Below are 21,870 nucleotides of genomic sequence, written 5' to 3' on the forward strand. Positions count from 1 at the left end.
GCTGGGGTGCAGTGATGGGATCACAGCTAAATGTAGCCTCCAACTCCTGGCCTCAAACGATCCCCCCACTGCAGCTTCCTGAGTAGCTGGGGCTACAGGTGAGCCACAGCGGCTGATTTTTTGATAATTAACCAGCACTTTTACTTGTCGATTGTCAGTCCTGTCCACCAGATGGCGATCTAGTGCACAGGCTCGTGGCTATTTCATTCATCGCTGGGTCTCGCGTGGCAATACTCAGTAAGATAGTTTGAAATGGATGACTTTATTTACAGAACTAACAGTCAATCTCTAGACAGTATGACAAGCCTACTGGCAGGAGGGGCTACCCACAGCAATGTGTGCATCCAGCCACCACCAGCCTCACTTCCAGCAGATGATGATGTTGGGGTCATTTTCGAGCCGCTCATCCAGCTCATGGTAGCTCATGCCTGGGTGGGGTGGTGGAGAAGAGGTCAGTGGTCTTGGCCTGGCCACCCTGCCTTGACCCCACCCTGACTGCCCATCTGCCTCCACCTGTCTTGCAGCAAATCTCATCATAGCTGTGGCAGCCTGTATAAAGCCGGGCAGGGTGGCTCTGCTCTTCCCGAGACACCCGTACAGGATACTTCTGTAGTCGCCTGATGAGGTTCTTCATAAGCCCGAACTGGATCAGCTTCCTAGGGTGAGGATGAGAGGACAGAGGGGTGATGCCCTGGCCAGGCCTTCTTTCAGGCAGGCCAACTCTTTTCTTTAGTCTCCCTTCAATTTTGTCTCAGTAGCCCATCATCTCCAGGAAGCCTGCTTGGATGAGCAGTGCCCCATGACCCAGGGCTGCTGAGAGACATAAAGGGTCTAGCTTCCCTCAGGTAACTCCCAAATACCCCAGCGAATTCTCTGACCGTTCATCAACATGCTGCAGCTGCTGGGGGTGGCGGCCAATGAGGTCTCGCACAGTAGTGCCAGGGCTCAGGCTGCAGTATAGCTGGAACACATCCCGGAGACTGGCCCTCTTGTGCCCTGTGGGTGCCAGGGGTCAGTTTACCATGTGGCCCTGCCCTCCCCAAGCTGGCTTCCCCCAGAGCCCACCAATACCTTGCTTGGTTACATAGGATAGACATGCCTCCTGCAGGGACTTGTCATCTACCAGGTCCTGGACCTTAGGCGTCGGGCAGTACACATTGGAGTACTAGAGGGCAGCAGAAGGCATAGGGGCCTGAGTGAGGGGCTTGGGAAACTGACACAGCCCTGATCTGGTCCAGCCACACAGTCCACTCTCCACTTAACCAAACCCAACTCACCTACCTGGAGGATGGACACCAGTGTTACAACGCCATAGTACCTGAGAGAGACAGCTGTGCTCAGCTTCTGAGGACCATGCCTTCCCAACCCTCACACCCTAGGGTCCCTGAGCTCTTCCCTTGCTGGTGACCTTGTACTGGGTGTGACTGTAGGTCCACTCACAGCAGGTTCTGGATAGCAATGCGCACCAGGTTGAGCTCCACATCTGCCTCTGCTGAAATCTTCTGGACATGGCGGAACCCATCAATGTAGGGCAGGATCTGAGCAGAGTAGGACAGGGTCAGAGGGAACAGGATGAGGCCAGGGCTGTGGCCAGCCCCAGATGATGATACCCAGGGAGGGGTGGCATACCTGTTGTGTAGTGAGGTCCCACTGCGAGTTGAAGAATTCCTCCTTGTCTTTGGTAAAGACAGGTACGTCATACTCCTGGGCCACTGGAGGGTCTGGCCGCTGCTCAATCACCTTCAAGTGGATGGTGTTAGACTCATCTGCAGGGGGTCCCAACCATATCCTAAGTGCCACTTCTTCCAAGAGGCCCCGAATTACCATCCAGGCCTCCCAGCATCCCTTGGGGCAGGGAGGTGCCTCTGGGTAGGGCTAGTCTTTCTCTTTTTATGGAGTAAGAAATTGAGGCCCACAAAGGGGAAGGAATTGTCCAAGGGGCAGAGCTGGAGAGCTCCACTTCCCCCCTGACCCCCAGTCCCAGCTCCATCATGCATTGGACCCTGGACATGGGCACCTCAGCCAGTGGCTATTTCTTGGTCTCTAATTTGTTCATGAGTCTTGTCCCTCTTCCCCACTGGCTGGACTCACTTTCCCATCTCTCCTCCACCCCTTTGCTGTCCTTGCAGAGGCTGGCCATACCAATGGGCAGAGTGCACCGGCCCGAGGCATTTAGCTCCTCCAGCAAGATGGTCATGATGGGCACCAACTTCTGCTTGCTCTCTTCCATGGACACGAAGCTGCTCTCTAGCTAGATAGAGCATGGACAGCATGGTGGGCATATCCCAGGACGCCTGGCTGGCTGGTTGCCCTGAGTCCTGAGTCCTGAGCTGGTTGGCAGGGTCCCAGGTTTGGGGGACTGTGGAGACATAGGAACACCTTCCCCAACTCTGCCTGTCTAAACCCAAGCCCATCTCATTGCAGACCTCTAGTGTGGTCAGATAGCCAGCCAGCTTTTTAACGATGGGCTCGAGGGCACAGGTCTTGGCCTGGGCATCACACACGAAGCCCAGGTTGAAGAGGAGGGCATTTCGGCTGTACTTCTTGTGTTCGATGCACACAGGACAGCCGATCAGCTTCTTTTCCATGGCTGTGCTGGATAATTGGAACAGGGTCAGGCACCTAAGCCTGTTCCTCCTTCCTCCTCCCAGGACTTCCTCTGCCACCACCCCTGCCACCTCCCCCATTCCCCCACCCCCGCGCATCGCAAGCTAAGGCCTCACACAGTGATAAGCTTGTTCTGCAGCTCTGGCTTGGTGATGATGTACACTTGGACTGTGTCAAAGAGCTCTCGGGAGATGAAGTCTTCAGGGACCTGGGGAGGGGAGTGGCAATGGTCCCCTCAGTGGACATTTGTACTGGGTGTAGTACAAATGGTGACCTACGCATGCCCCCCAGGCCCAAGTCCTCTTGTCTAGCGTTCCCCTCTCTCCCAGCCACTCAGGCGTCTTACTTCTTTCTGTTTCCAGTCACACGATATGATCTCATCTCCTTCCTGGCTTCTGCATATGCTGTTCCCTCTAGCCAGAACACTTTCTCCTCCTTTATTTAAACTTCTTATGCATCATTTACTCTTCAATCAGTTCAGGGATACTCATGGGTCATCCACCTCACCTTCCGTGGGACCTGGAACCCCTCAACCGGTTCCCTACAGCCCGATATCTTAAAAACACTGCCATTGTGACATATACCCCGCCACATCGGGAGCCAAAGGCCTGGGTCTGACTATCCTCTAGCCTCACAGTTGTCCGAGAATGAATTAGCGTGCCTGCATGCAGCACGGGAATCTACCGACTCCAGGCAGCTGACTTAGCTCTTGAGAACTTCCCTCTCCCCGCCCAGTCCTGCGAGCCCGGGTGGCACCTGATAGGTGATCTTGGGTCCCAACGTGGGGTGGAACTCGCTGAAGAATATGCATTCGATGCGGCAGCCGCTGCCCATTGCGATAGCCGGGCCCAGGCCCGTAGCTCCTCGTCCCTCGCGCGGAGGCGTCCACACTTCCTGTGAACACTTGTCAGAGACAGCCCGAGGCCTGTGTTGCTGGGGCATGCAAGCTTGCGAATCCCTCTGCCCAGTGGCGCCTGCGCAGCGCGACTCAGAGGCGTGGCTGGTGGGGGAGGGGGGCTCGTCCCAGGAAGTCCTGGGTGGGAAGACGCCGCACCCGGAAGTAAAGCGGCTCCGCGACGGAGCAGCGGTGCGCGCGGTAGGGCCCGGTATATCCCGCTTTCTTTGGAGGAAACCACCACATCAAATCTGCTCTGCGGGTGAGGCAGGCAAGTCTCTAGCGTGGAGGGGCAGCATGCCGGCAGCACCTGGGGAGGCGCACGCGAAGGGATTCACTCTGTAACTGGGTAGCAGGGAACTACAACTTCCATAGTGCTCTGCGCCCTCTCAGCTGGCTCTACCTTCCGCCGGCGACGGCGTGGTACACTTTGGGATTTGTAGTCTTACATGGCTTTGCGCATCCTACCAGGAAGGCGGGTCAGCGATTGGTACCAGTTCAGACGTGGATACACTCTTGACAGGCCGCCGGCCCTCAGCTGGCCTGCTGTGACCATTCCTGGTGCTGGGCCTGATACTGTTCTTTTCTACCATAACTTCTTGGAAGAGGGTGGCATTCTTGCCTTGCAGCCTTTTCTCCAGTGAGGAGTGAACAGTGGGCACCTGAGACCCTGGCCCACGCTACTATGCTTTCAGGCTACAGCCACTGGCACAGCTGACCATGGCCCTTTCTGCGGAGACCGAGTCGCACATCTATCGAGCTCTGCGCACTGCTTCTGGGGCTGCTGCCCACCTTGTGGCCCTGGGCTTTACCATCTTTGTGACTGTGCTTGCCAGGCCTGGCTCCAGTAAGTAGAATTCATAGTTGACTTCTGGGAAGGGAAGAAGGGCCACTTTTCCTGGGGAGGAAGGGCAGTGGGACTCTCGGGAGCAGGCCTGGTTAGCTGAGGGAATTCCGTGCTGGAGGGATGAGTGGGGTGGAGCAGGTAGGTGTGGATGGGCCACGCAGGGTTCCTGGTTTCTCTTTCCTTATCTGAGGACTCTATTTGGCTACCTCATGGGAGGTGCAGGGGAAGGAGGGAAGACTGCCAGAGGAGTGGCAAAGCATGGCCTCTGATCCAGGAAGGCGCCAGGAAGAGAAGATAGGTGTGGGGTCAGTTTGTTGCAGAGCAAGAAGGGGCTCACAGTTTGGCAGTACCTCCTTGGGTGATGGGCTGCTGGTATTCCTCAACCCTTAAGGATCGGTACGGCTGCTTTCTTCTTGCCTCACCCCTATGAGGCCTCCTCTTCTCATTCCAGGCCTGTTCTCCTGGCACCCGGTGCTTATGTCTCTGGCTGTAAGTAGTGGGCCCGGGCACTTCTTAGGGGTGGGAGCATGGGCATGGGTGGTGGCCCTGGCAGCCTCTGAATCTTTGTCCACACTTAATATCTGTTTGGAAGAGTTGCATGCTCCAGCTACTCCTGCCCATGGTATATATTTAAGACTTGAAGCTGGGCGCAGTGGCTCACGCCTGTAATCCCAGCATTTTGGGAGGCAGAGGTGGGCAGATCATCTGAGGTTAGGAGTTTGAGACCAGCCAGGCCAACATGGTGAAACCCTGTCTCTACTAAAAATACAATTAGCTGGGTGTGGTAGTGTGGGCCTATAATCCCAGCTACTCAGGAGCTTGAGGCAGGAGAATCGCTTGAACACGGAAGGTAGAGATTGCAGTGAGCCAAGATCACGCCACTGCACTCCAGCCTGGGTTGCAGAGAGAGACTCTGTCTCCACTCCCCCCCCACCCCAAAAAAAGACATGAATCAGAGTAATTAAGACCCAGGTCAAACAGGTGAGGTTTATCTAAGCACAAAATTCGGCTTCACCCACCTCCAGACAGAAAGGTGAGAAATTGCATTTGGATGTATGTACCTCTGATCCTTTTTACTTTAATTTCTGGTGATGCACCTAACAGTCCACTCATGTGGCCGGCTCTTGCCAAGAAATTGTATCCAGCTGCAAGTTAGGAAAACAAAGCTTGTGAATCATTTATAACTGCCACATCTCAAACCCTGTGTTTGCTTGGTAACATAGCAGAGATGACATTTCAGACTAGCACCTAGGAAGAAGTGTGGAGATTATTCAGGGCACATATATCATCCCAGATGGGGTTTTCCACTCTTGCCCCACCAAATGGATAGTCTTGTCAGTGGGGAGAGAAAGAAAAAGGGGAAATCAACCCAGATTCACTGACTGAGGGTTACATAAAGTTCTCCTCCCCTCTTGTGGGGCAGCACCCTCACTTAAGTTTCTCATCCCCTGTCTCCTCAGTTCTCCTTCCTGATGACCGAGGCACTACTGGTGTTCTCTCCTGAGAGTTCGCTGCTGCGCTCCCTCTCACGGAAGGGCCGAGCACGCTGCCACTGGGTGCTGCAGCTGCTGGCTCTGTTGTGTGCACTGTTGGGCCTCGGCCTTGTCATCCTCCACAAAGAACAGCTTGGCAAAGCCCACCTTGCCACGAGGCATGGGCAGGCAGGGCTGCTGGCTGTACTGTGGGCAGGGCTGCAGTGCTCAGGTGGGGTGGGGCTGCTCTATCCCAAGCTGCTGCCCCGATGGCCCCTGGCGAAGCTCAAGCTATACCATGCTACTTCTGGGCTGGTGGGCTACCTGCTGGGTAGTGCCAGCCTCTTGTTGGGCATGTGCTCACTCTGGTTCACTGCCTCTGTCACCGGTGCAGCCTGGTATCTAGCTGTACTATGCCCTGTCCTCACCAGCTTGGTCATTATGAACCAGGTAAGCAATGCCTACCTATACCGCAAGAGGATCCAACCATGAGCTCTTCCCAGCCTAGGGAAGCCTGGATTTGTCCCTCCATGTAGGAGCTGGGACTAGGTACTTCTTGAACTCTCTCAGCTGACTGAGTCAGGCGGACACCTCAGGCACTGGGACAGTTGGAGGCCCATGTGTGAATTCCTGCTCCTCATGTTGGAGTGCCTCCCATTTCCTTCCCCTCTCTTCGTCATCCCAAAGGAACATAGGCATCATGTGTCTGGATGAAGCTGGGGCTGCAGGACTGCCTCCCCTGCAAGGCAGCTCATACTTGTACTCTATGTCTAGAAATTTCAGGAGAGGAAAAAGTAAAAAATTAAAAAAAAAAAAAAAAAAAAAAAGACTAAAAAGATTGATGGGAGAAGCAGCCCAGAGTTGGGGATGGTTCTTATTAATGTCATCAGCATGGGAAAATGGGCAGCTAGGCAAGATGGGGACCCCTCCCGATCCCTGGCTGCTCCCTGAGGGCCTGAAGCTCTCCCAGCATACAAATTCCCAGGATCTAGCTGCTGAGCCTCCCAGGCCACTCAGGGCCCTGGCAGGCCCTAGAGCTGCAGCTGTGAATGGTACAGCTGTGTGTCCTTTGCATGCCCCAGCTGTCCACTGCGGTGGAATCTCCAGACTGTGGGGGTTAGATACACACAGTAACAGGATGGGAGTTGGGAGTGGGCTGTCTCCAGGGGTGGCAAGCACCAAGTATTCTGTCTTAGAAGTAAACCGTGGATAAGAACAATGCCTTATGATAGAGAGGCCCTTACCATCTAGGCAGGCACAGAGAGCCTCCCAAATTGGGGATCGGAGGGAAAGAAAAAAGGGAATAAGGGTCTGAGGCAATAGCTCTTGGAAGGTTGCTTGGTAGTTGGCGTGTGGTGGTGGTGGTGGGGAGCTGGGGCAATGGACTTCTTATCCAGCTGGAGTTACCATGGAGACAACCAAGACTCTAACTTTGCAGTTGAACGTGATGGCGGAGCAGTGGGGTGGCACAAGGTGGCCTGACAAAAGCCCAGGAGTCATTCCTCAAAGAACTGCTTTATTGATACTGCAAGCCTGGGCTTGGCTGCACACTCAGGTGGTCCTGTAGAAAATACCTGGGAGCTGGAGCTGTTCTGGTCCAGAAGCAGTCATGGCCACAGCAGAGGGAAACAAGAAATCCTGGCAGGAACAGTCTTTCTGGAGACATGGGCTCCTGCATTTGCTGGGCCCCCAGAACATTTTTGGCAAATCCTTGCCTTGGCTCAGGGCTCTCGGCAACCAGTTTCAGATGTGAGGGCCAGCCCAGGAGCTGTGGCATCAGTGTCCTTGCAGTCGCTTGGGACTGCCAGTTGAGGTACATTCTTACCTCAGATGAGGGCCTGGACTGGCTAATGCCTCAGAGGCCCCAGGCCTCGCATAGTGGTCGTCTGGAGTTGGAGCCAGGTAGCAAGAGTCCTGGGTAGTGTTGGTGAGAAACAGCAGAAGGCCATGGACACCCCCAGCAGGCCTTCTTCCCTCTCCTCAGAGCAGTCAGGAGCCCTGGAGTAGCTGAGAGGATGTCAAGGGGGGCTCAGGAGAGGAGGTGCCATACTCAAGCTGGTCTGGAGTTACAGCATCGGGGGAGCTGCTTCGAAGGTGATTAGACTGGATTCTGGAGCAGCCCCCTTCCCTGGGGGTATAGGAACTTTGTCTGAGGGCAGGGGGCTGTCCACCTTGGCCCCAGCCTCCTCTTCATCATCATCCATGCTGGGCCAGACGGACTGGTCCTCCACTCTCTTCAGCCGCTCATTGAGTGCCTTCAGGGCGAGTTGCCTGGGGCCAGAGGAGAGAGGACAGGTCACTCTGGGTTTGGCCTTGGCTCATGCCCTCTACCCTTCTGCAGCAGGCTGACTCCTCCCCCAGAATCCCATGTTTCCTCTTCCCCATGCAGAGCCTGGGGCTTCCCAGAGATTGGTTTAGGGACCACTCTGCCATCATAATAACCCAAAGGCCATAAGAATCTTCATTCCATAGCTGAGGCACCTCCAGGTTGGGAAGGTCAGCTGGGTGTCTGCCAGACTGCCCACCAGGCCAGCCATAGGAATGGTTTTGAGGGTGGTATCTAAGGGTGTGTGGAACAGCAAGTTCCTGGAGTTTCCAGGAGTTTCTGTCTGGGTGCTGGCAGAAAGGTTTGTTTTATTTTTTTTTTTTGTGATGGAGTCTCACTCTATGCCCAGGCTGGAGAGCAGTGGCATGATCTTGGCTCACTACAACCTCTGCCTCCCGGGTTCAAGCAATTCTCTGCCTCAGCCTCCCAAGTATTACAGGTGCTCACCACCACGTCCGGCTTATTTTTGTATTTTTAGTAGGGACGAGGTTTCACCATCTTGGCCAGGCTGGTCTGGAACTCCTGACCTTGTGATCCACCCCCCTTGGCCTCCCAAAGTGCTGGGATTACAGGTGTGAGCCACCTCGCCCTGCCAGGAAGGGTTACAGGTTAATTCTGCCCCTCTCCTGGTTAGGGTATCTCAAGCCTCCTGGCAAGGGTCAATGGGGAAAGCTGGAACTCAACACCTCCTTTGGCTCGCAGCCCAGGAAGCAAGGCCAACTTGGGTGAGTCTACCCTTCTGAAGCTAGTATTTTCCCTCTGAGAAGAATCACCAAAGCCACTAAGGCCCTTGTTAGAGCAGGGACTTAGTGGAGCCCTTGTAAGAGGAGGAGGAGGAGAAACAGCCCACATGGGGGGCACAGGCCAGAGCCTGTTGGTTCCACGGGGCAGACCCTCAGAGGCCCTGCTTTGAGGGCAGGTGAGAAAGTCCAATAGAAGAAGGTTTACACATGTGCCTGGGACCCTGGCCCACCTGAAGGTGGAGTGCCTCAGCTGCCAGGGAACAGTTCCAGCAGTACCACTGTGGACTCCTATGCCTCAGCCTCTCTGTGCCACCAATGTGGGGACAGCCTGTGTAGCCTTCCAGGTTCCAGGTGAGAACCAAAGTCTCCACCATGCCAGGGAACATGACAAGAGAGGCAACAAGGACACGGGTGTAGAAAGCTCTAGCACACTTCCATCCTGCTCGTCAACCTGGCACATGACAAGTTGGTATAGACAGGACAGGCCTTCCTTGCTGCTTCCCAGGCTCCCATCCTGATGATGCCCTTGCCAGTTTCGTCTAAAGCCTGCCAAGGCAGAGAGCTAGTGTCACGCTGGTCACTTCCTCACAAGGACCAGAGAGACAGATAGGAAACCCTTCCTCCCACTCCCCATAGCCCTTTGGAGTTGGGTGTGGCCATGTAGTCAGATGTCAAACTGGCTGGAAGAGTAACCCCACCCCCATGTAAGCTAACAACCACAAGGCTATGCCAAGAGCCCGCCTCTTGACCCTCCCTTCCTCCCCACCTACCCGCTTTCCCCCTGTCCAGATTCTTGGGCCTGAGCAGAGGTTTCTGAAAGTCCAGCCAACCCTAACAATCCCACATCTCTCAGTGGAGGAGGGGTCCCCACCAGCCTGGCCCCACCTGAACAGCTCTGAGGGACAGCTCAGTTCCTACCAGGCCCAGCTCTCCTGGCCCCATCTTTAATACCAGCTAAGGTTAAGACAGACTTCTATCCTTAGGGCTTATCACCTATAAAAACCCAAGCTATAGGGCCCAGAATTATGCCCCACAGCATGCTGTATATACTTAGAACACCTACCACACCTTGGGCCATAGTGAGCTGCAGCCCTTCCCCAGCTGGAACTCCTTCAGGAAATGAATGTATTCCACACTCAATTTCACAGCCCGGTGGAGAATAAATACAGGGTTAACTGCAGCTGAATTAATAGAGCTTCCAGCCAGGAGCCCATTGACAGGTGAGCAAAAGCAGGAGCCTTGGCAATGCAAAAGACAAGCCTGCCCCAGATTTTACTACTCAAGTAATTGCCTCAAAACACTTAAGAATAGTGTTGGCAATAGAGCTGTGGAACTTGTGAAAGCTGGGACCACTCTGCTGGGTGGCGAGATCTGGGAGAGAGAATAAGAGCTGAATTTAAAAAGATCCCTCCTGCCCTGGCCAAAGTGCATTCAGTGAAGAATTCAGCTGGGACTCCTGATGCTGTGGATGGTTTGGTTTACAGATAACGAAAGGGCCAGCGCCACTCCCTGGTGTGGTCAGCAGGCTCCCTCAGTGGGTCATGTAGCCTGTCCCTGGTTTTGGTGACACATGCCTGCTGGAGAAGGGGGTAAATCTGGTAATACCCCCAAGCTTCCCTCTTGATAAATAAGTGGCAGAGAAGAACAGCATCTAAATTAAAGTCCAGAAAGAGGACACAGCATTTGGAAATTGGGAGTGGCCCAGATCACTTTTTGAGGACCCCAGGCCTCCTTCCCTGTCCCTCCCTCAGGGGAAAGGACCAGCAGGTTGCTTCTGTTTCCCACAGGCCCAGTGTCTAAGATTCTGACATTCTGAGGCAAGGCCAGGGTTCTGTCCCTCCATTGGGCCTTCACAGCACCAAAGGAAACTGCATTTCTTGAGACTTGCTAAGTGGCCTGAGAGGTGAGAAAAGTGCCTCGCGGAGCCCAGACACCTGAGTTCCTCAAGCCCAAAACGGATTTTATCTTTCCGGATCTTCCCCAACACCTGACTGTAGGTCTCCACCTTATGTACAGCAAACACCTCAACAGATGGCATGTGACTCGACCAGTATGCTAGCTTGACAAGACTTTGGAAAATTTCACAGTACCTTCTCCGCTCGGCGTCTTGAGGGTCTGTGCCTGGCAGGCTGATGGTGATGGAGGATGGGGCACCCACATCATAGCGCTTTACCGTCTTCTGGCATATCTTTACCTTCACCAGGAGGCCATGCACCAAGTTCGCCAGCAACCCCACGACGGGCTGCAGGATCTCAGGGAAGAAAGTGGCGAAAGCAAAGTGGTCAGCCATGTCCCCTCGGCCCCGGCTATGGCGCTGGTAGAAGCGAAGATACACCCAACTGGAGAGCAGCCCGAAGCCATACGAAGCCAGCGCTGGGCTCTGGAGCAGCGTGGTGAGCCGCAGCAGGATCAGCAGTGCCAGCAGCAGCATGGGCATCACACTGATGCGCACCTGGGGCACTCGCAGGACCACACAGTCCCCCATGGTTTGCTTGAGTGCCACCAGAACACCACCTAGGAAGCCCAAGGTGCCGTGGATACGGACAGTGAACAGGTAGACCAAGTTGAAGGAAGTCATGTAGGTGAGGAGGTAGGCGAAGGCCCCCAACAGCCCTACAGACACATTCACCACTGAGAAGAAGATGAGCAGCTCCAAGGCCCCCCATAGGGGCTCCAGCAAACGCCCGGCCACCACCACCGTGGTTAGGCTGATGGCTACGTCCCACACATGCTGCTCCATCAACCCATGGGTGGCCAGGGTCCAGATCCAGAAGTTGGGAGGAAAGAGGTAGCCCGGGGTGACCGCCAGGCAGCCTGTGTCCACGGCGAAGGAGAGTAGGTAGAGGAGTATTACCGCCGCACACAGCGCCTTCACCACCACGCTGGCGCTGGCCAGGATGGCCCCCAAGTGCTGGCGGGCGCCTGGAAGGGCACGTTGCATCTTCCCGGCGGCTATCGGCCTGAGAAAAGGGTCTGATAGGCCAGGGGCCTCCCCGGGGCCTTGTCCCAGTCCGGCCCCGATGGGAGGCCCAGGCCCGGCCTAGTCACTGGCCTATGGCTCTGGTAAAGGATCCACTTCCGATCGGGTGGGGCTCTGGTCCCGAGGGGCCGAGTCGGGCCTTGTCGCCGGGTCGCAGCGTAGTCCCCCGCCTGGGACCTGAGGGAAGGCCCTGGACGGCTTCAGCACGCCCGCCTGCCCACCTAGTATGCCCCGTGCCAGGCTGGCCGGGCTGGCGTTGATCTCAGGGCTGGGACTCCTCCATTCACTCCGGGGCCCTTCGGTTCGCAAGGGGACTGTGCCTCGTTCCGTACCCAAGTCGAGCCTGGTCAGCTCCCGCTCGGCCTGGCTTCTGGCTTCCACCGTACCTCCTCCTTTCTCGGGGTCGGGGGGGCCGACAAACCGGGGTGCTGCGCCTGTGCGCCGCCGGCGTCAGCCAGCTGCCCTCTAAGCGCCTGTCTTCCGGCTCCTCTGCATGCTGGGATACGGAGTCCATGGTTGCAGCCGGGGAAGAGCCGAACGGGGTTCTGGCTAGAACTACAAGCCCCAGGAGGCTATGCGCACGAACCGGTCCTGTTGGTGGTGAGAGGGTTGCGTGTGCTGGGAGTTGTAGTTCTCAGGGGCCGTTTCCGTGGGTTCTCAGGAGGTAGGAAGGGATGAATTAGCATCTCTAACCCCTGAAAGCTGCGTCAGGAGTTCGGGAAGCAACACAATTCTAGGCCTCAAGCTTCCCCGGGAAGAGTAGCTCTATTTGTGAATGTACATCTAAGCGGGTGTGTCCTTGTCTGCAGGTGTGTGGGTGTGTGTCATTGTGTGAGAAACAGAACCTCCGTGGTCTGGTGAATGGGACCTGATCCAGGCTGGAACCCTTGCTCTGCCTTGGTGGCCGTGTGGCATTGGTTAATAACCTTTCTGAGACTCAGTTTCATGGACCATAAAATGTAGATGATGACATGATCTTCCTGTCCTAATAAAGGGGAAAGGGGTGTAAAATGCCAGTCCACCCTGGGTGCTCAGCGAGTGTTGCCCGTGTTGCCTTTTTTTTGTTTGTTGTTTTCTCCCACTTGGAAACTTTTTTGTTATTTCACGTTGCCCTTTTTTCAAGTGAGATGTACCTGTAGCACGAACCTAGGGCTCCCTCCTCACAGGAGGGAGGGCTAGTCTGCCCTCAGTGACCCTCCTCCCCACCAGAGACTTCTAATCACGGCCAAGAAGAGAGGTCTCTCTACAGGCCTGGGCCAGGCCAGTTCTGGCTCCACTTCACACCACAGTGGCTTCTGACAGGTTGTGTCCTGTGTCTTTTTTTTTTTTTTTTTGTATATTGAGTTACTTTTAATAAACTGTACATAAAATTAAAGTAATTATATGACAAAGTACTTTTTTTGTTTGTTTTGAGACAGATTCTCACTCTGTTGCCCAGGCTGGAGTGTAGTGGTGCAATCTTGGCTCATTGCAACCTCCGCCTCCCTGGTTCTAGCGAATCTCCTGCCTCAGCCTCCCGAGTAGCTGGGATTACAGGTGCACACCACCATGCCCAGCTAATTTTTGTATTTTCAGTAGAGACAGGGTTTCAGCATGTTGATCGGGCTGGTCTTGAACTCCTGACCTCAGGTGAGCCACCTGCCTCAGCCTCCCAAAGTAGTGGAATTACAGGTGTGAGCCACCAAGCCTGGTAAAGTACTTACACAAAACACAGAATCCCTTCCTTTCAGCTACTGATCTCAGTGTGTGCCGATGTGTACATGGCCTACAGTTACAAAGGGTGTTGTTTTTCTTTTTCTGGGGTCTGGGTTCCCACTGGTTGCCACGTTGCTAGTTTTAGCAAATCAAAATACAGGATGCTCAGTCAAATTTGAATTTCAGATAAACAATGAATAATTGAGTATAATCATGTCCCCCGCTTTTTTTTGAGATGGTCTAGCTTTGTCCTAGGCTGGAGTGCAGTGGCACAATCATAGCTCACTGCTGCCTCAGACTCCTGGGCTCAAGGGATTCTCCAGCCTCAGCCTCCTGATTAGCTGGGACTACAGACACACACTACTACACCCAGATAATTTTTCTTATTTTAACATGGGTGGGGGCGGGGTGGCCATCTTACCCAGGCTGGTCTCAAACTCATGAGCTCAAGCGATCCTCCTGCTTCAGCCTCCCAAAGTGCTGGGATTACAGGTGTTAGCCACTGTGCCCAGCCCCCAGTTTTTTAGTATAGGTATGACTTATTCATGATGTGAAATTCAAAATTGACTAGATGATCTGTATTTTATCTGTCCACCCTATCCAAGATTGCAGGGGCTGTTGCAGGCTGTGGGAGCTGTCTTGGGGGTTGTGGATCAGGCATTGTTCTGCAGAGGACCCCTGCAGAGGAGTGAGAAAAAATCCCCATCTTGGCTCAGGCAAGGAAGCCCCTTCATCTATTTAGCATCCAAGCCCCCCCCACCCCTGGTGGCTACCTCCTCTCTAAAATCTTTGCTGATTTTTAGCTTTCTCACCTGGGGGAAGAGGCGTTCTCCTCTCTTAGTTTGTTCACCTGTGGTTATGGGGATACACTAGTACCCACCCCAGAGATTGTGGTAAGGACTCAGCCAGGTGAGTGCGGAGTGAGCAGTGTTGGGAGGAGAGACAGTGCACTGCGGTGAGAAGGCAGGGACACCTGTGCTCTGGTAGTTACAGGTTATAATTCTCTCCACATGAGAGGATCAAAAAGGTCACATTGACTAGGTTGAAAATGAACTAGGGCCTAAGCTCGAGAGGATTCACAAAAAATGGAGTGGGCCTGTGGCTCCAGTGTAAGCAGCTTCGGCCTCAGGCTTCTCTGGGCCAGGGAGGAGCCGTTGCTGCACTTGTGGTCAGGGCTTCTTGAGACAGCAGGACTGGGCCCTCCAGCACCCAGTAGGGACACTGGCCAGGTGCTGACTCATAGCTCCAGGCAGAGGACCTGTCCATCAGGCCCTGGTGGTCTGACCAGACTGCCAGATTCACCTCTGCACTAAACCAGCATCTCTGATCCGTCTTCTTCCCTCCTGGGTCCTGGCTTTCAGGCTCTGGGAGGGTGTTTGTTTTGCTTGTTTCAATTTTTATTTATTTGTTTTTGTGATAGAGTCTCGCTCTGTTGCCCAGGCTGGAGTGCAGTAATGTGATCTTGGCTCATTGCAACCTCTGCCTCGCTGATTCAAGCAATTCTCCTGCCTCAGCCTCCAAAGTAGCTGGGATTACAGGTGCCCGCCACCATGCCTGGCTAATTTTTAAACATTTTTAGTAGAGATGGGGTTTCACCAGGTTGGACAGGCTGGTCTCGAACTCCTGACCTCAAGTGATCCACCTGCCTCAGCCTCCCAAAGTGATAAGATTACAGGTGTGAGCCACTGTGCCCAGCCTGTTTTGCTTGTTTTTAAAAGACAGCTTTTTTGAGGAGATAAAAGACAAATTATGTCAAAGGCTCGGCACCTAACTGGTGGAAGCAAGGGTCATGCCGCATCTGTGGCTGCCAGATGCCTGGGCTACCATGGTCTTCACCCCCAGCAGAACAGTAAGTGGGACTCTGAGGTCTTGGCCAACTGTCTTCATACCTACCCAGTCCTCACCCCCAGGCAGATACAGTGGATGTGAACCATTTGAAGTGAAAATATGAACATTATTTAATAACTGATCTTCTGTAATAAACCATTTGAAAATATTTTACAAGGAATCACACACACGATATTTTACAAAGTTTCTTGACTTTTTTGTCGCTGTTGTTTTTCCGATTTGTCTGTACAAAATAGAACAACAAAAAAAAAGGGCAGAGAAAAGGAAATGGCCCCCCAGGCCCCCAGCCCAAGGTGAGGGGCAGCCAGGTCAGGTGGGTAATGAGAAGGATTAGACCCAGCCAGGGGTTGGACAGCTACCTGATGGGGATTTTGTCTGTTTTTGTGTTTTTTAAACTTAAAATATATTTTTCTGTATATGTTTCTTTATTTTTATATTCTCCATTGAGCACCTGACTACACTACAGTTACACACACGCCCCTGAAGGATACAGCTGGCATCCAGGCCAGGTGCACTCATGGACACCCACCCTGGTACCAGCAGCGGGCATGGATCATACACACACACACTGAGAAAGCGACAAGCAACGTGACATTAATTAACGAAGCCATTAATTAATGCATCACCCTCCCCCCTCCTCCCAGTTCATCTGAGCCCCATGGCTACATCCCCTTGCTCTCAGTTCCCCACTGGCCCCCAGGCTGGGATGCCTTTGGGGGAAATGACCAGAATGAATGGTGTGAAGAGCTGTGCCCAGGCCCCACCTCTGTGTGTGCACAGAGCGTGTCTGTGTGTGTGTGTGTGCGTGCATGCGTTTAGCAGGGAGGGGCAGTTTGGCCTCCTAAGAGCAGGAAGTGTGTGTGTGGGAAGGATAGGGAGTGGGCACAGGCCTGAGTGTGTAAGGGCCAGATTGGGGGAAGGATGGCCCAGACAGGAGAGACAAAGTCACCCCTGCTAAGGCAAAGGGTGATGTCTGGTGGGGGTTCCTCTGCCAACAGGTGCAGGCAGTGGTATGTGGTCCCACTGGGGGCCTGACACTAGTGAGAAATGGTTACAATGAGCACCTGGAAAGGTGAGGGGCACTTGGAGGACACTGGTGGCTAGGGGTGGGACAGAAGGTTCTTCACCCCCTGCCCCAGCATTTGGCACTGTTTGACATTCAGCTTTAGAGGTGGGAGGGCCAGCCAGGCTGCAGCTCAGATTAGAGGCAGGTGTAAGCAGGAGATGGAATGTGCAGGTGCCAACCCTCCCACCAACCCCTCGCCCTCTGTAAGGCTTTGTAAGCCCCTACCCCCATCCCACCCCATGGTGTGTGTGTTTGTGCGTGTGCCCAGTGGGGTACGTCTAATATGAGTCCAGTTTCTGTCCTCAAGGTTCCAGGTGTATATGGGGTAGTGTCTAAACTGGTACCACTATGATTATCCTGACACCTGCTGGGCTTGGAGATGTGGCTGTAGGCCTGAGAGGGGCAAGAGCCCATGGGGACTGCCCCAGGGCCTCTCTCCTGCTAGGATTTAAGCTGGGAGGCACAGGCCTCAAATTGACCATCTCACCTTCCTCCACTATTCTCATAGAAATCAGGTTTGGGCTTGGGTGGGGCAGAGAGGCCAGGTCAGGGGTCCAGCTGAGGCAGGGTCCCCCCGCACATGGGAAACCTCCTGGCAGGGCAGCAGCAGAGGCCTGGTTTTGGCACCAGTGCGTGTGGCCTCCCTGTCCCATCCCACTGGGGTGAGCCCAGCAGGGATGAAGGGCCTGGGGATACTTGAACAGTTCGGAAGTGCGACGTGGTTTAAGTGTCAAAGACCTGCCGGGTCCCGCTTTGGGAGTCCCCATTCTAAGGCGCAGACTTGACTCTTAAGGCCTGGCCAGCTCAGGTCTTTCAGTGAGGGAGGGACTAGGCTCTAAGGCGGGGAGTGTGGGGCGGGACGGTGGGGAAGGCGAAGAGGCCGGGTGGGGTAGGGTGGGAGTGGGAGGGGTGGAGCGGGGCGCTCAGAGGCGGCGAGAGGCGTAGACTTGGACTTGAGGCTGCGGCCGGGGCGGCAGACCCAGGAGAAGCAGCAGCTGCAGGGAGATCAGGACGCCCAGCGACGGCGGGAAGGAGGCCCCGCGGCCACAGTCTGAGGTATCTTCCTGCAAGGAGAGACAAGGAGCTGGTCGGCTGGGGCGGGCGCAAGGCCTCGGGATTTCAGGTCCGCCGCCCCGCCTCCTCACCGTCGCGTTGTAGTCGAAGCAGATGTGAGGGCCTCTCCGGTATCGCGGTCTCTGCACCAGCTCACACTGCTCAGGGCCGTCCGCTGGGCATGGGTGGGGAGTCAAGGAGCCGGCGGCGGCGGCAAGGAACGGGGCGCGCGGGGCAGGAGGGGACGGGGGCGGCGGGCAGGGCGGGGGCAGGATACAGTGTGTCTCCTTCTGCAGCAGCCGGCCAGCCTCACACTGGCTGCACAGCGGCTTCTCGGCCACCACGAAGAGAAGGTTGGTGTTGGTCAGCCTCTGAGCGTGGAACAGCCTGCAGGCAGCCCAGAAAGGCGGGGCATTGAGCTCGCCCCGTCGCCCCGTCCCGTCGCCCCGTCCCCCCGCCCCCGTCTCGCGACCCCGTTTCCGGTCTCCCCGCCCCTTCCGTTCTCCCGAGCGTCTCGCCCCCGCCCACGGTCTCTGGTCCCGCCCCACTCCCAGCACCTGGAGCAGTTTCCGCAGTCGATGATGGCGTTGTAGGAGGCGTTTACCGAACCGAAGTAGTATTGGGTCTGTTTCATGACGCAGCTGCTCTCGCGCGTCTCGGGGTTCCCCTCGGCCTCCGCGGGGTCTGCGAGGGCCCAGAGCGCCTCAGCTCCGCCCACAGACCCTGGCGAGGTCTCCGGCCTAGACCTCGCTCAGCCATAGGTCCCGCCCTCCCCAAGGAGTCGTCTTCGCTTGTGAGGAGACGCCTCCAAAGCCCTACCTACCTGCTTGGAACCAGCTGTGGTAGATGAGGCCGTACAGAAGCTGTTGGAATAGGGACCTGCAGGGCAGGGGAGCCGAGTGCAGGTGGTTATCAGAGGACGATGCCATGCCGTTTCTCTTCTGAGCCCTCCCGTCCACCTTCTCTACCCACCTCCCGCTCAGGACTCACCAGGCGGCAGCAGAGGTCCACCAGGCTAGGTTAAGGAAGTCTGCAATGGTGGGCTGCAGTAGAGAGAGGGGCATGAACTGCCACTGCTGCCCCTCGCCCTAGGTCACCCCCAGCTCTATCAAATGTCAGAGGTAGGGGGTCATCTGTGGGCAGGTATCCCTGTCCCCCTATCTCCAGGCCAGGCATCTCTGGGGACTCACCACAAAGACGCCCCGGGGTGCAGCACCCAGGTTTCCAGGGGGCTGAGGGGCACAGGCTGCCTGATAGTCATAGGATTCCTTTCGGGTGTAGAAGGAGTTATTGTAGAGTGCCAGCATCAGGTTGGCATCCACTTCACTGAAGAACCTCCCCACCTGGGGATGCCAGGAGAAAGCCACAGTCACAGGGCTGGCAGTGCTACGTCCCCAGAAAGCTCAAATCCCTACTCTCTTCCTGATCCTCACCTGGTCCCACTGATGGTTCTGGTTTGACAGCACCAGGAATCCTCCATCATCAATGAGGACACAGAGTAGGTCCTAAGAGGTGGGGAATGGGGAGGAAAATGGAGAGGGTCTGGGCCTCAGACCTTCCACCTCAGGCAGTCTAGTGGTTCACAGTTGGGGGGGCATCACTCCCCCAGTCCTGGGAAGGCTGTGAAGTCAGGGTGGGGATGTTGAGACCCACAGGATGTGCTAGGAGTTGCAGCTGGGACTAGGAAGTCGGGAAGTGGGGTAACCTAGGGTCCAGGGTAGGTTCAGGGCACACACACCTCATTGTTAACCTCGCAGTCCATCTCACAGTGGCTGCTGGGGCCGCACTGCTGGGCAGAGAGTGAGGACCGTAAGCCACCTACCAGTTTTCCTCCCTCCCATCACCTTTCATACATCTGGGTACCCAGGCCATCTGCAGCTACCCCTGCCTCCGAGTAGGTGTTGGAGCCACTGGGTGGAGGGTTGGTAGGGGTTCCAGCGGACTCCAGAAAGGGCACTGCTGGGTTACTGCCCCCTCCCCTGCCCAAATACCTTCTGAGGCTGGTCTTGGTGGGTACGGTTGCTGGCTAGCACCTTGAACTTCTCAGCCCAAGCCTCTAGGTCCAGCTTGACGCCTACCACTTTCGGGGAGAGCAAGGGACCATCAGTGCGACCAGCTCAGGCAGTACCCTGTCCATTGCCTCTTTCCCCCGCCTCCATCCCAAGCATTCACCTGCTGGCCTCAGTATGCGCCTGCCTAGGCTGAGCTCCACAGCTGTGCTGACGAGGATGCCCACGGTGTCATTCTCCAGTTCTAGTGGCCTTAACAGGGCTGGGGGTTGGGTGGGGAAGTCAGGAGTGGGGTCTGGCCTCCACACTGACCACTCTATGCTGGGTCCTATAAGCCCAGGAGCCCAATCCAGGGATGACTCCAGCCCAAGCACCCAGCACTCGGGATAGTGTTTGGCACAGTCTATCCCTCTCTTCAAGTCTGCCCTGGCCTCAGCCAGCCTTGTATTAGGGAGGGGCCTCAGAGAGCAGAGCCCAGTTCTGGCTGAGCAGATAGGGAAGCTGAGGCTCCCTACCTGCTGCTGGGCACACTTAGGGGGGACACTCACTATCCTGGTGTGGGGGCTTGAAGACATAACCGTGGTTATCTAGGCTGCGGCGGTAGAAGCTGGCATTGAAGGGCTCAGGGTTCTCTGTCCAGTCCTCAGCTGCCCTGGAACATCCAAGAGAGGAAGATTGGTGGGGAAGGGGTGGCTGTCAGGGACATTGGTCTCCACAAGTGCAAGGAGGCCTCTGAGAAGAACAGATGCAGGTTCCCTGGCAGGGGAAGGGTTTGGGTAGTGGGGTAGGTCACTCACTTGTTGGGGAAGACTCGGGTGATGCCGCCATCTGTGGCAGCGAACACGGCCAGTAGGCTGTACCTGGGGGTGGTGGTGGGTGGGGTCACAGGCCTGCCTTGTGCTGGGCAGGGCCAGGGCCTCTGGCCCCATCCCAGCCTCCTGCCCCCACAGGTTGGGTGATGCCTACGTGTTGAGATCCTGGTCCCTCCACACGCGCTCTACTAGCTGCTGCGTGATGCCGGTGTCCAAGATCAGGTTGTGCAGAAGGAAGTTGTTGCCTGGGACAAGAGGGCAGGGCTGGAGGGGGCGTCTTCTTGTAGCTCCCTGCCTACCTTCACCCCTACCCTCAAGGCTCCACCAGGAGTGTCCCCCATGATCTGGCCGGGGCCTAGCCTTTGGCTTGGGCCTGCTTATTTCCACACCTGCCCAGCCTCTGGGTTCCTCTGGGATGGCCCCATGCTGCCTGGGCACTACCCACATCCAGCTGCCCTGCCAGGCACTTACACTGCTTGGAGTCTGGAGTCACTTTCTCCATGAGCTCAATAAAGTTTTTCAGGAACTCGGTGTTGTTGTCTGAGGCGTTCAGGTCCTTGCAGTACTCTCTAGGGGTGGGGAGGGGCAAGAAGAGTGGCCTTGGGTGGCTGGATAGGGCAGTAGGGTCAAGGCTTCCCAACAGGCCCACCTGGCCATTCACTGAGAAGCCCGGGCCTCAGGGAGGGGCACTTGGGTTCTTCCTGGCTGCAGCTGCTACATGCCTGGCAGGCTGCTGGGGTCTGTCAGGACAGAGCTGACACAAGAATGAGGGCCTACTTCCTCCATGCTGGCAGCTTCTTTCTCCTGGGCATGGCTCTGTAGAGCCTCCTGTCTCTCCAGTGTAGCTGGACCCAGATCGTGCACCTGGGAGGCCCCAGGAAGTGCCTGGCAGCCAGCTGTTCCACCTGTATGTCCTAGAGTGTTCCCGTGGGCACCAGATGGGACCCAAGTACAAGCACTGGCTTTTGTCAGCCTGAGTCTTAAGATCCCACCCTGCCTCTTTCTGACTGTGTGCCTTTAGGTAACTCACTCATGCTCTCTGATATTTGCTTTTTTCGTCATACCACAGAGGGTGTCAGGAAGTCAGTGGGAACATGGGTCCTCAGACTGGCTGTTCCCTCTGTCTGGAATATTCCTCCCCTCAAGGCCCCTGTGTTCAGGCTCTGGGTCCAGAGAACATGGGGCTGTGGGGCCAGAGGAGGTCTGCTTGGGGCTTGCTTCCTAGGAAGTCTTGGGAGCAATCCCTCTACCCTGTTAGGTGGAGCTATGTCTCTTGCCCTACCCCTCATTCATACCTCTGCCACCAGGGACCGCTTCATTGTCTCATAATTGTCTCATATGGCACTAACTGCGGTTTTTGAAAATGTGCCCCTTCCCCAGGCTGTGGTAGGGCTCATGGCTTGGTAAGGGCACTGGAACTGGGTCTCAGGCCCCACTCAGGGCCCTTGTGCAGTGTACAGCCTGCACCTTTGTGCCTAGAGGCCACATCAGACACACCCAGGGTGACACCCACATGA

General features: G+C 55.6%; 4 protein-coding genes and 1 long non-coding RNA gene across 25 annotated transcripts in view; 2 read left to right on the plus strand and 3 right to left on the minus strand.

Moving 5' to 3' along the window:
* Positions 1–243: 243 nt before the first annotated feature.
* NPRL2 (NPR2 like, GATOR1 complex subunit) lies at positions 244–3,569 on the minus strand. Of its 2 annotated transcripts, none has more exons than XM_002758386.8 (11): positions 3,364–3,569; positions 2,724–2,815; positions 2,427–2,595; positions 2,143–2,251; positions 1,630–1,766; positions 1,441–1,538; positions 1,282–1,318; positions 1,072–1,165; positions 879–996; positions 514–656; positions 244–428 (listed from the first exon to the last, which is right to left on the minus strand). In XM_002758386.8, the coding sequence occupies exons 1-11, from the start codon at positions 3,547–3,549 to the stop codon at positions 361–363; spliced, it is 1,251 nt and encodes a 416-aa protein (XP_002758432.1). In that variant the 5' UTR covers positions 3,550–3,569; the 3' UTR covers positions 244–360. The 2 variants fall into 2 exon arrangements, with proteins under 2 accessions (XP_002758432.1, XP_008979952.1); XM_008981704.4 differs by having other exon boundaries at positions 2,092–2,251.
* Positions 529–6,657, plus strand: CYB561D2 (cytochrome b561 family member D2). Of its 9 annotated transcripts, none has more exons than XM_078350967.1 (4): positions 529–661; positions 4,198–4,349; positions 4,741–4,838; positions 5,810–6,657. In XM_078350967.1, the coding sequence occupies exons 1-4, from the start codon at positions 621–623 to the stop codon at positions 6,311–6,313; spliced, it is 795 nt and encodes a 264-aa protein (XP_078207093.1). In that variant the 5' UTR covers positions 529–620; the 3' UTR covers positions 6,314–6,657. The 9 variants fall into 9 exon arrangements, with proteins under 9 accessions (XP_078207093.1, XP_078207094.1, XP_078207095.1 ...); XM_078350968.1 differs by having other exon boundaries at positions 4,801–4,838; XM_078350969.1 differs by lacking the exon at positions 529–661 and adding an exon at positions 2,136–2,274.
* A 663-nt stretch (positions 6,658–7,320) lies between these two features.
* TMEM115 (transmembrane protein 115) lies at positions 7,321–12,292 on the minus strand. The gene is made up of 2 exons (XM_002758388.5): positions 10,981–12,292; positions 7,321–8,092 (listed from the first exon to the last, which is right to left on the minus strand). Exons 1-2 carry the CDS (start codon positions 11,829–11,831, stop codon positions 7,888–7,890), a joined length of 1,056 nt encoding a protein of 351 aa, XP_002758434.1. The 5' UTR covers positions 11,832–12,292; the 3' UTR covers positions 7,321–7,887.
* Positions 12,293–15,498: 3,206 nt separating this feature from the next.
* CACNA2D2 (calcium voltage-gated channel auxiliary subunit alpha2delta 2) overlaps positions 15,499–21,870 on the minus strand; it is a 137,974-nt gene continuing 131,602 nt past the window's right edge. For 4 of the 12 annotated variants that reach the window (XM_054245682.2, XM_054245680.2, XM_054245685.2 and 1 more), the window contains 15 exons: positions 20,825–20,922; positions 20,508–20,598; positions 20,339–20,401; positions 20,090–20,193; positions 19,705–19,803; positions 19,524–19,612; positions 19,271–19,321; positions 18,966–19,037; positions 18,723–18,875; positions 18,523–18,575; positions 18,356–18,411; positions 18,090–18,216; positions 17,809–17,919; positions 17,625–17,712; positions 15,499–17,543 (listed from right to left, as the gene is read on the minus strand). In XM_054245682.2, the coding sequence (XP_054101657.1) occupies positions 17,403–17,543; positions 17,625–17,712; positions 17,809–17,919; positions 18,090–18,216; positions 18,356–18,411; positions 18,523–18,575; positions 18,723–18,875; positions 18,966–19,037; positions 19,271–19,321; positions 19,524–19,612; positions 19,705–19,803; positions 20,090–20,193; positions 20,339–20,401; positions 20,508–20,598; positions 20,825–20,922 (1,396 nt within the window). In that variant the 3' untranslated portion in view covers positions 15,499–17,402. The remainder of the gene's footprint in view (positions 17,544–17,624; positions 17,713–17,808; positions 17,920–18,089; positions 18,217–18,355; positions 18,412–18,522; positions 18,576–18,722; positions 18,876–18,965; positions 19,038–19,270; positions 19,322–19,523; positions 19,613–19,704; positions 19,804–20,089; positions 20,194–20,338; positions 20,402–20,507; positions 20,599–20,824; positions 20,923–21,870) is intronic. The other 8 variants (XM_035275617.3, XM_035275613.3, XM_035275620.3 and 5 more) reach the window with 3 other exon arrangements.
* On the plus strand, positions 17,424–20,884 carry LOC118147879 (uncharacterized). The gene is made up of 2 exons (XR_004734568.3): positions 17,424–17,535; positions 20,492–20,884. It is a non-coding gene; the product is annotated as an uncharacterized LOC118147879 (long non-coding RNA).

Source organism: Callithrix jacchus, chromosome 15, assembly GCF_049354715.1.
Source record: "Callithrix jacchus isolate 240 chromosome 15, calJac240_pri, whole genome shotgun sequence".
Classification (NCBI taxonomy): domain Eukaryota; kingdom Metazoa; phylum Chordata; class Mammalia; order Primates; family Cebidae; genus Callithrix; species Callithrix jacchus.

Bases quoted from the DNA above. Each gene is read 5' to 3' on its own strand.
- CYB561D2 (XM_078350967.1), top strand. From the start codon at position 621: ATGAGGTTCTTCATAAGCCCGAACTGGATCAGCTTCCTAGG. The intron at 4,350-4,740 runs GTAAGTAGAATT...TCAACCCTTAAG, and splicing joins GCTTGCCAGGCCTGGCTCCA to GATCGGTACGGCTGCTTTCT. The intron at 4,839-5,809 runs GTAAGTAGTGGG...CTGTCTCCTCAG, and splicing joins CGGTGCTTATGTCTCTGGCT to TTCTCCTTCCTGATGACCGA.
- NPRL2 (XM_008981704.4), bottom strand. From the start codon at position 3,549: ATGCCCCAGCAACACAGGCCTCGGGCTGTCTCTGACAAGTGTTCACAG. The intron at 2,816-3,363 runs GTGCCACCCGGG...TCCCCTCCCCAG, and splicing joins GACCCAAGATCACCTATCAG to GTCCCTGAAGACTTCATCTC. The intron at 2,596-2,723 runs GTGAGGCCTTAG...CCAATTATCCAG, and splicing joins CAGAACAAGCTTATCACTGT to CACAGCCATGGAAAAGAAGC.
- TMEM115 (XM_002758388.5), bottom strand. From the start codon at position 11,831: ATGCAACGTGCCCTTCCAGGCGCCCGCCAGCACTTGGGGGCCATCCTG. The intron at 8,093-10,980 runs GTACTGTGAAAT...CTCTGGCCCCAG, and splicing joins CAAGACGCCGAGCGGAGAAG to GCAACTCGCCCTGAAGGCAC.